This window comes from Telmatherina bonti (assembly GCF_933228915.1).
Source record: "Telmatherina bonti genome assembly, chromosome: 15".
Taxonomy (NCBI): Eukaryota; Metazoa; Chordata; class Actinopteri; order Atheriniformes; family Telmatherinidae; genus Telmatherina; species Telmatherina bonti.
The window spans coordinates 14,449,519-14,461,272 of record NC_136613.1 but is presented as its reverse complement, the minus strand read 5'-3'; the positions used below and the strand labels follow the sequence as shown (position 1 = coordinate 14,461,272).

The 11,754-nt window shown below is 40.1% G+C and overlaps 1 protein-coding gene across 1 annotated transcript in view; it reads right to left on the bottom strand.

The window, feature by feature from the left end:
* Positions 1 to 2,476: 2,476 nt before the first annotated feature.
* The window catches only part of LOC306766110 (cyclic AMP receptor-like protein A), a 64,675-nt gene continuing 55,397 nt past the window's right edge, over positions 2,477 to 11,754 (bottom strand). Inside the window, exon 13 of the mRNA XM_079253718.1 lies at positions 2,477 to 3,913. Coding sequence (XP_079109844.1) covers positions 3,746 to 3,913 — 168 coding nt within the window. The 3' untranslated portion in view covers positions 2,477 to 3,745. The remainder of the gene's footprint in view (positions 3,914 to 11,754) is intronic.

Genomic DNA, 11,754 nt, shown 5'->3' with positions numbered 1-11,754 from the left:
AATGAGGTGTTAGGACAGCTAGCTAAATGTAAAAGGTTGGTGATGCGTGTTTTGTTCATTCCTGGGTTATTGGCCTTTAAAAAAAAAAAAAAAAAAATCTGTATAAAATAATTTGATCAACATTAGCTGAATTTGGGATTTTGATGTTTTCTTGTGTGGTTGGTGTTTCAAAGAAGTTACAAAAAAGGCAATTAGTCCAATTTTAGCTACCAACTAGCTGGCTGGTTGCATGTTTCTGTTACGCTGACGTCAGGTGCGTGGAATTCACGTGCGGTCTCAGCTCGGAGTTACAACCAAGACTTTATTTGTTCCTTTCTGAATTCGGATAATTTCCAAGGTAGATGCGGAAGACAGGTTAGCAGGCAGGCTGAGAAGCGAGCAGGCATTCAACACTCTGGTCTTAAATAGTGCTGTTGCTGATTGCCCAGATGAAGATCAGGTGCTGATCCAGGTGCCAGGCTGCTGGACACGCCCACCAGGGAACAGGATCACAACAGTTTCCTTATTAAAAGAGAGTTGTCCAATTTGTTGAACTTGAAGCCTTTGTGACAGTTTAACAAAGAAATGTTTCCACTTCTTCTGTACACACACCAAACTAAAGCAAACATATAGCTAAGTATATAACTCCAATATCTATAGAGACATGTTTATTCACTTTCTGTTGGAGGCTCAGTGGGTCTTCGGAAAGCTTGCTTCACCTTTGAATGTGTGGGCTACTTAACGTTTGCTCTCACATTGTACTGTGAAGTAAATCTTCAATGTTTTCATATTGAACATGGATATTTGGTGAGCAAATGATCCCAGAAATTGCATCTGCATTGATTGTAGAGTGAGAAATCTATCATGTAGAACAAAAATCAAAAGTCATAACACGTTTATTTGTAAGTGTGAATTCAAAGCACAACTCCTGGTAACTTGTCAGTATTTTCATGTTGATTGAAGGAACTCTTAGTTTTGGTTCCGTTTTCATTTTGGCCACAAAGCGTTGTCTTTCTATAGGGGTTTGCATGTTCTCCCATGTGTGGGTTCTCTGGGTATTGCTTCATCCCACTGTCCAAAGACATACATGTTATGTTAACTGGTTACCCTAAATTGTCCATGTGACTGACTGGCGACGAGACCAGGGTGTACCCTGCCTCTTGCCCAATGATTTCTGGGATAAGCTCCAGCTTCCTACAATCCTTAATTGAACAAAGTGATTCAGAGAATAAATGAATATAAGCCTATAAAACCTATATATATCGATATATATTTCAAAATTTATCATTCTACTGTTCAATGCAAGCAGCCTGGAGCAAAACTTGTTAAAACGTGTGATGTAAAGGGGTAAATATCAAGTTACACTCGATTATTTATACTTCAGCTGTAATCTTCCCATTAACCTTCTCCAGCCCCCCCCCTTTTTTTTTCCTTAACTGCAAACAGCGGGTGAGCCGGGTTTAGGAGGGGTTGTACCCTCCCCCACGTCCCTGCCTGGAAATACTACCGACCAGGACTCTAATAAACAGCAGACGGGGCTCTGGTTGGAAGCTGCGCGGAGGAACCACAAACACCCACCAGGTCTCTCTCTCTCTCTCTCTCTCTCTCTCTCTCTCGCTCCGAGGTGACACAGCTCCGGCTTGTTTTTCAGGGTCTGGGCTCCTGCTGCTGTTTCCGAGCTGTCGTCTCTCTTCTTTTCCACATATCCCTTCTCTCTCTCTCTCTCTCTCTTTTCTCTCCTTGCGCTTCTGTGCGTCACAGCTAGGTCATGGCCGGACTCCAACAATGGCTCCGGTTTCTCGAGACACGAGCACGCGCCCAATCACACGCTCACAACACACAGGCAACCAGGAGCACACAAACACAGATCTGACAAATGATAGGGTGGCGAGGCGAGCTAATAGTAGGCATTGTGCCTGCCGACATGCCCGTGGGTCGCGGGTGTTAAATTGTATCCAATTACGGCACATGCGACGATACAGGAGACATGGGGGGGGGGGGGGGGGGGGGGGGGGGGGGGGTAATAATTCCTCTTGCGTGACAGGGAGATTCGCTTATTTAATAGGATCTTTGCACGGTGGGGTGCAGGACTCTCAACATTCAGGACTTTGTAGGGAGAAGCGCGTGCATGCAGAGGTAAAATCCCAGTTTTCGGGAGGACATTGCACACATATTCCATTAATCAAACTCTTCATAGCCATATATGCAAACAGGCAAGGGCCAGTAGGGTCCGACTGATAATTAACATCCATTATTTAAGCAACCCGCCCATGTCTAAAAGCACATTCACACGTGCACGATCGTCCACATGAGCTGAGCAGTGCTTTGCAGAAAGCAGGTCTGTGATTGGAGTGAAAGAGGGTATCAATGTGAAAAAAATTGACACGTTCTAACCTTTGTTATAAAATGTCTCCTCAGCTCATTTATTTGATTGAGCGCAAAGTCAAGTAAAAAACAAAAAAAAAACAAAAACCAAAACAAACTACAAAAGGGTCAAAATACAATGGAAATGTGTGCCATACAGCAGTGTGACTCAAAACTACAAACCAAAGTAGCACTTAAACTCAAGTGAGGTTCATTATACAGGCAGTCCTCTGTTGCAAACTTTTCAAAACTTTTTCAATCAAACTTATTAGACAGTTGATTAAAAGCTATGAACTTGTGTAGCAAAACCAAAATGTGCTGGAGTAGAGATTCTGCATATGACAACCACGCTATACCCCAGCACGACTGACAATTTTGAAAAAAAATTTTCAGTCTTTTTCGACAAAAAAGATACAGAAGAAGCATTCATATGTTGACTTGACTAACGTATTGTTCTTAAGGCTGATGTGCTTGACAGGCACAAGAGAGCATTAAGTTTGAGCCAAGACCAATTATTTTCTTCAATTTCAGTCCAAGGCACATAAAAAAATAGTGTACATTTAAATATATACAGTACATTAATCTGTTATAAATATAGTATCAGAAACAAATGCAATACTTTATAGAAAAAACATCTTCAAAGGAATACTTGTGCAGAAATTGCTGCAATTTGCAAAGACGCAGCCACATAATACTGTCTGAGGAAGGAGACACTTCTTTGGGTCTTGTTTTCCCTGCATCGCGTCTGATTTTAAAACACCCTTTTTTGTATTTGTACTTTCAACCCACACCTATTTGCAAGCAAATTATGTATTCTTGGGATCAATCTAATGGTAGATTTAGATTGTGACACATGGGGTGATTTTTAAAGGCCTGCTTTTCAACACATCTTGTGCAGAAAAGTGAAAAGGTGATTGCTGGGAGTGCTTAAGAAGCACCTTGTTATGATTGCCTTTCAGTGGTCCTTTATGCTTTTCCCTCCTTTTTTCTTTGCATTTCATTCTGACATTTTAAAATGCTGCAGAATACATAAGAGAATGGTGCAGAGAGGTAAATCATTTCAAGACCTTCGGGATGTAGCAGATGCCTTTAACATTAGGAGAATCTTTACAGCTCTCTGATGGTAGTGTTGCAGTGAGCGGGAGCTCTGCTCTGTATGTGTGGTGTGTGTCTTAAGGATATTAAATAGTAAAGGATGGGGATTAATAATGGAACCTGACAGCTCATCTCCGGCTTCTATCTGCCTGACTGTCCCCACAATCTTCTCTTCCATTCTCTCGCTACCTCCTTTTTCCCCCCTCCCTCTGAGTTTCTAATCCACTGTGTTTCTCTCTGGCTGTGACCCTACTTTGTGCCTCTTCCCTCCAGCACTTTTGTCTCCCTCTTCCTCTTTTGCTCTCTCTCAGGGACCGCGGTCTTTCAGGGTCATGTCTGGAGAGTAGAAGAGCACATTGGTGTCGTCGTCATCGTCATCGCTTAGGTCGGCCAGGTCCGCTTGTGTGTAGCGCACTGCCCCAGGGTAGTACTCTCCAATCCGAGTGCGGTCACACAGCCGTGACTGCAGAGCCAGCTAGAAAGCAGATCAGAATTAGTGCTCAGTTCTTGCTTTGGCACACATACTTCAGTTTAAAAGACACATTTCTGTTTTCATTCTCATCATTTTTTCCCTCAAACTCAATTGTTTCAATTCAAAATGCTGACAGGGCTAATTTCACATTCACATGTACATGAAGCTACTTCTGTGGTCCGAAACGCACTTAATATCCTAGAGAAGTTTGATATCAGTGCCTACTAACTACAATAAAAATGGCAAACCAGAAACAAATCACTCTCTGGTCACAGCTTAGTAATTTAAATGCTAAACATGATTGAAAGTTTAACGTTCACAAAAATCAAGAGCAACCCAATGCACCTGATGGTTCGTCATGCAAACAGGGTCGCATTGGCACTTTTGGAAGTGGACAGGGAATTTGATGAACTCTCTTAAATCATCCATCACTTAAACCACTGGTAGTTGCAGGAAGAATGATAACACATTTTCCACTAAAAGCAGCCTCCCCATTCATCCATGTTGTCTGGAGGATGCTGGGGGCACATTAAAGCACTTCAAATCCTGTCAAAAGTTGTCACTTTAGCAAGTTCTGGGTCTCCCAGTGGAACAAGTCCAAGCAGGAGGTGCCTGAGAGACATCCTGAGTACCACAACAATTTCAACTGGCTCATTTTGATACTGAAGAGGAGTGAATCTGCCCCAAACCTTTCCTCAATGACTGAGCTCTACACCCTGTTGCTAACAGCTCATTTCAGCTGCTTGGGTTTGCATATTAATTTTTTTCCCTTCACTGCACACGGCTTGTTACGATAAGCAAAGGATGGAACATAGATGGTTACATTGACAGCTTTAACTTACTCTTCTCACCACGACACACTGGTATGGTATGTGCATTAGTTCAGAGACCGATCCAATGGGCTTGTCAGCATCATATTTAGGTCTAATCCCATTTGTAAACACATAGGTACAGAAACTAATAAGATGTTCTTCTATACTATAAGAAAAGATAGGTTTTTCAATTAAAAACAAAACATGTGCTGAGAAAAAGAAACATAATGTACCATTGGCAATCACACAAAGAGCGGGACTGAAATTTTAAGTCTCACAATGATATGAAGACAAGTTATCATTAATGTGAAGATGGTATAAGGAGCTCACACACCTTAATGACAACATTCAGGAAGGTGGGTGGCTGCTCTCTAGGTGAGCATTTGTGACTATAAGATGAAGCCACAGAAGAGTAAGGACAAGTGGAGTAATATAAGCTGTCCTTGGCTTGCTGAATCACAAATGTGCTGCAGTAGTCTGATCTTTAGGTTCTATTGTGCCAGAAGGGAGTAGAGAACTACGCATAGTTTGAATGATCACAGAGAGCATGGGGGAGGACGTTTGTGCGGACAAATGCTTCCACAAATAAACATTATTTTAATTAGCTCGCTTTGTGTTACGTTTGCGGTGACACTGAGGCAAACAAGGATTTGGAGCAGCTTTTTTCCCAGCATGCACACTTGCATACATGCAGAGGCTGATGTGAGATGTGAGCTCATTGCACAGCTGAAGGCAGTTCTGCTGTATGGCTAGAATGCAGATCAATATCAGGGAAGTTGCAAAATGAAGAAGGGGAGAGAGAACGAGCCGGAGAGTACACAGGTGGGAGGGAGATGCAACACAAAAGACAGCAGAGAAAAATAATGTAAGGGAGATAAATGCCAGAGATGTTGTAACAGGGTATTAGGAGAAGAGAAGAATACAGACGGACATAGGCAGAGATGGAGGAGGAGAGTCAAAGAATGTTGCTAAAGACAGGGAAAAAAAACAGACTAGAAAGGGAAAAGATGTGAGGCAGAGAAAGAAAAGAATGTTTACATGCAAATAAGAATGGGTAATTCAAAAGAGACAAGGTTATAGGTCTAACAGTGTTATTATGTATAGAATGTGGTCTTTAGCTGGAGGAAGGTTACTTTCTGTCAGTTTGGTTTTAGTTGGAGCAAGTCTGTCAGCTGGGTCCAAGTTTTATCTTTAGGTGACTTGAGAAATCTAGGATTTTTTTTTGATTGATTTTGACGTCATGAACCGGTTAAATGAATTCAATATTCTGAAAAAAAGGCTTAATTTTTTAGAATCCTCTCACAGTGCACTCATTTTTATAGTGAGAGAATGTGTGGTAAGAAACATATCTGGCAGTTAGTCCCAGTTGACTTAAAGGTCTTTGAGCAAACAAAGTGGAGAGAAAGTGTGTGGGAGTATGCAGCACTTTCTTTTTAAAAAGTTAAAAGACATAATTTTGAGTTGTACACCTGTTTCACACAAGAAATTGAATAATGTATTACAAGGCATTTCACTAAGCATGTTTTAACACATATGCTTGAGTTAGAAAGCAACACTGAGTGAAAGCCCAAACAAATGCAAGGCCTATTTGATGCAAATTCTATCATCTGCAACCAGTTTGCAGGTGTACATCAGCTTCTTCTAGAGCTAAATCTGGCCTTGTCCACACGTAGCCGGGTATCTCAAAAAACAAAGATATTTTTCTCTGATTTGGCCTGTCATCCACACAAAAACACAGATATATGCACTCAAAAACGATTCTTTTGAAAGCCTCCAACCAAAGACACCAAAGATGTGCGAAATACTCTGTTTGGTTGTCAGCATATGGGCAAATACAACTGGAGTTTTGGGTTTTGAAACGTCACCGTCTGCGACAAAAAATACCATAACGTCACAAGTGCAACCTCTATTTTTTCAAAAGCATGGATGTCCTCGAAACTGTATTGGCGTTATTCGTTGTCCAGGCGCTTTGTGTTTGCTTATTCTTAGAAGCTCAAATACCGCTCCATACGACAAACGGCAAAGGACGAGATTAAGGAAAATAATTATATTCAACCACCTAACCATATCACGTTACAGGCAACTTTGTGTTTTGTGGAAGTGACGTAGTGAGACGAAAGGTTATTCTGATTGGACAGGATAAGGGGCGCTACTGCTGCCAAAAGGTTTGATATGCTTAGGAATGTGCTTAACAACACAGTTATGCGGGTATGTGTGGATGGACTTGTTTTGGGAAATTAAGGTGGTGTGGATCCTTTTTGTTTTTTTGGCAGCTATAAGTGGACAAAATCTCTTGTACATTCTAAAACATCTTAAAGCCCAGAATGACTACATGTATACCTATCTCATTTTTCCATTCAGGAAATAATAATAATAATCAACAACAATAGGTTCTGGCTGTACTTTGTATAGCTCGGACCCAAATAAAAACATCACATCAGATCAAGCAGGCGGCAAACAGAAGAGGAACTTGGATGTTTGTGTTGAGAGGAGACAGATACATCATCATTAACCTCTCCTCTTCTATGCTTCACACGAAGAGTACAAGCACTGTAGACTGAAATTTGGGTCCACGATTATGAGGCTTTGGTAAGGCTGAGCCAAAGTGAGTGAAACCACATGGACACCAGCTGAGATCACTAGGTTTTCCAGCATGAATGTACTTAAACTTGAGTGTTTGGTATATCATTTTTATTGTTGTAACAATGCTATTTGGCAATATATCCAATTCTACTGGAAAACCTGTTGGTAATTGGTGCTACATTTATTAAGAAAATGCACTTGTGGGAAGAGCAGCAGAGCTGAGGATGTGGGCTGTGCCCATAAAAACACTTGCCAAATCTTCTCCAATTCCAAACAACTTATTCTACTTTCAACTCTTGTTTTGAGCTCTGGGTTCCCCAGGTGCTGCTAATCAGGTGTCTGATTAGCGACCCCATTTGTGGTAGTGCTATAAATAAATCTGCATTGTATAACACTGATCAAAACTCAGACCTTTCTGTTGGTATGGGATGATCCCAATGGAAAAACAAAACCTCTGTAACAGATAAAACAAATTGCTTATATATCTGTTGATACCTACAGCATGCATATGTAAAAGAAGAACCTAAAAAACAAGTAGAGCAATTCAATACCTGTAAATCCAGTGATTAGGTTATATAACCCACCAATGATCTCTCTTAATCACCGAACAAATCAAAGCTATGAGCAGTAATAAAGAAGGTAATTAGACTAAAACACATTGTCTTAATTTAGTCAAACCAAAACAATGCATCAATTTCAATCTCTTTATCTGAATCAATCACAATGGTAGAGGAGGGAAATTCCGAACCTTGCTCCCCCTCGTTCTTAGGAAAAAGGACTGAATCACTTCAGATTTAATGTGAAAATGTGGAGAGATTACTGCCGCCAACTAGTCTTTTAAAAAGTGCATATGACTTGTGAGTAACATTAGAAGAAGGCTTTGAAAACAAGAAAAGAAACGTAAAACAAACGCCGGCAAAAAGCAGCACAAAGCGGGAAACAGCGTGAACAAGAGGAGTCAGGGTTATGAGGTCTGGGAGAAAGAACAGGTTCTGATGTGAAAACACTGACTCGGCGCTCTGACATAGGAATGCTTTGACCACCCCTTCCGCTCTTACCCCCCCTCCAGGCACCCCCCCCGCCAATCTCACACCTGATGTGTGGGGGCTGCTGGGAGCCGCATGCCAAGATGAATAACAACCGGCTGTTTGTCACGATAGCGCACGAACACACACGCCGCCCGTCTCTTTCTCTCTCCCTCTGTCTCTCTCGTCTTCTTACTCACCTTCCACTCTTCCTTTCTGACACACACAAACAGCGTGTTCTCCGTGATTTACGAACACATTGAGATTCAATTTCACTCCTCTGTCTCTCTCTCTGCTTTCCATGGTGCAACACTGACATTTGGGTTGAAGGTCATACCACACATTCCACTCTTCCACACTGTGCTTGTGACCTGTTATCAGCACGGTCGGCGAAACCAAGTAGGTGACAAAATGTATGTGTGTGCATGTTTGTTGTACACGTGAACGAAGACCACAGAGGGGCTTTTTTGGCTCATGGTTCAATTTCATCTCTTGCGCGTTTCTGCACTCAGTGTTTGTAGATTGAGACAAATCTGTAGAGAACCATATTGATCGTGGTGTTTATTGAAATGCAACCGATGAGGTTTGTGGTTCAAATGTAGAAATATAATCTTTCCGGCGATCTTATCTTCATTACATCTTTATTAAAAGCTTAATTTAAAAATGAAAAAGGAAATTAAGTTTTTGATATGTAAATTCACTTGTTGGAGAAAGACATTTTGGTGTAAGACCCAGCGATTATGCCCATTATAGATTAAGATCAAACCACTGTGACATATGGAACCAATCAGACTGTGTGTACCTGCACAGCAACAATTCAGCTATTGATCTTATTAAAAAAATAAGACAATACTCTATTATTGTGTTCACATGAGCGGCAGATGAGTATTATATTCTTAGTATAGTACAATAAATGACTTATTTCTCCAAATATCTCAATATATCCCTTAAATCATGGAGTAGTAGTTTACTTGGTTTCCACTCACATCAAAAGTGTGTCCTCTTGGTATGACAACTCTGTTGGAGTTGGTGTTGCCATTTCTAGTGACCAAAACAAGCAACCCAATTAAAAAAAAACAATCCGAAATAAAGCAACGGTTTTCTAAAACGCCAAGTTACTCAAAGTAACTGGACCTGTCAACTCTGGGGCCAGTAATCTAAGTTTTTTTTTACCCACAGGTATGTTCCTCTTCTCCACAGCCTGCAGAATTTAAAAAGTCTATACAGTAGAAGTTTTACAAAAATCTACATCCACAGAGATCTAAGCCCAACCTGAGTAGCACAAACAAAGCACAAAACAGCCATCATGCAGGGGGTACAATTGATAGATACTTTTCTCATTAGTCCAAACCACTTATCCTTACAATCAAACAGTTAGCTGTCATATAAGTAACAATGCAATACAGTAAAAGTGAAAACTGTGTATTTGTGTGTCATTATTTGGTGAAAATCCTCTAACCAGAATTTTGTTCATATCAATATCTGTCTAACATACATGTGTTTTTTGGGAAAAATTATTAAAAATGTTGTATTTCTCACAGTCTCACAACGTTGTTAATCAATACAAAGGACTCAACAGCTGCTTTAATGGCATTGAGATTAGTGACTTTGAAAACTAATTTTGTGCAGTGTGATTCATTTTCTTCTGCGCATGACTGATTTGTCTGTTTTCTTCCACTGGTCAGCTTTCTCATCTCCTTTGGGAATTAATATGGTCCCTCAAGTGCGGTTTGAGACCTGTTTATGTACCAGTTCACTGATAATGCTTAGATCACATTAAAAGGGATGTACATAAAAGCGTCAACAATAAACTCAGAGTAATAATCAGAGGGACGCTTTAGGGAATTTCTCTGACTGTCGAAGGTGTTTAAATCTCCCAAAGAAGCTGAATCTGTGTGAAACAAATTTCTTTTAAACTCTTAACAGACAGCCTGATTATACATACCTAATTTAATGCATTTTAAAGCTAATTGGATCTGAAAATAGTCAACACTGGTTGTGTTAATATACTAGAATCATTCTATGATATTTGAAGCAACAAGTCTTTAAATATGTTTCTACTCTGACCAGTAGAGTAATTGTCCACAGACTGGGAAGTTGTTGGTTTAATCTCAAGCCCATCTGTGTGTTTTAGAGACCTTGGGTAAGACACACAACCCCACGTCCTCAATACGCTCATAGCTGTACATGTGCATTTGCGAGGAACAGTGGAAAAGAAATTAAATAAGAAGTGCTGTGTGAATGGGTAAATGGGAAACATATTGTGAAGCCCTTTACAGAAACCGAGCCACAAGGTGCTGTGTAGGTATCGGCTATTTTCCTCGGATGGCAAACATTCCAATTTAGACACAAAAAGTCAAAAACTTCAAATACACTGCAGCAAATACAGTTTGTATTCAACTATTTAGCCACATGGTCTTTCATCGAACGCATGCTGAGATGGGCTTCAGCCACCTAAGACCCTGAAAGCAATAAGCTAAAGTGTAATTAAAGATGGAATTCAGAGGTTTCTAAAGATCTTTTCAGACACATAACATTTGAAATTCCTAACTGCATTTATCTATTGAGGTAATAGAATTTTAACTACAACACTGGTTTGTTGTTCCACGGCAAACTAAAATATCTCCAAAACAAACTTTTTACAGACATTAATGGTTCTGACTTGAGTGTTTCTGTTGCCTCTATCACCAGGAAGTTCTGGTTCAAACCTTGAGCTGGAATTATACTCACATGGGATCTGCGTACGGTACGGCTGATGAAATATGCTGTCACACTTGAGCGTAAGGTTACGGTGTTGTGATGCATTTTCTCTTCCAAACTCAGCAAGAAGCTCCAGAAATCCAGAAACATGTAATCACAAACTGACCAATTAGAAGAAGCATATGCGGAGCATATGATGGTGACTCTGTAACCAACCTTACGCAGATGCCACAGAAGAATAAATCCAACTTAAGTGTCCTGAATTAGTTGATCTGACTAGAACTGCAGTCGCACATTTCATTAAATAGCGGCATTGCAGTTGCATTCTTGTGGTATCACGTTTAATTTTAGCCTTATTGTTAACGCTACAGGCCTGAGAGTATTCAAAGACCTTTGGAGCAAATAAAAAACAATTACTGGAAAAGAAATTTTATTAAGCAAACAAGCTTACTTAAATTCATTATTTTTAGCAACGTATATTCCAATGTCAAACACTACAGCAAGATAAACAATCTTCAGCAGTTTCAAAATATTTAGGTTTAAGCACTCAAATTTGTGATTACATTAGAATGATTGGCAAAAACACAGTCAAAACTGGGAGAATCTACATACTCAGTTCTGTGGAAAATATTAAAAACTTTATTTTTTTTAAAGTATAAGATAATCAATGATAGCAGTTACTTCAGCATAGATTTATCAATCACTAAAAAAACTCATTAGGGAA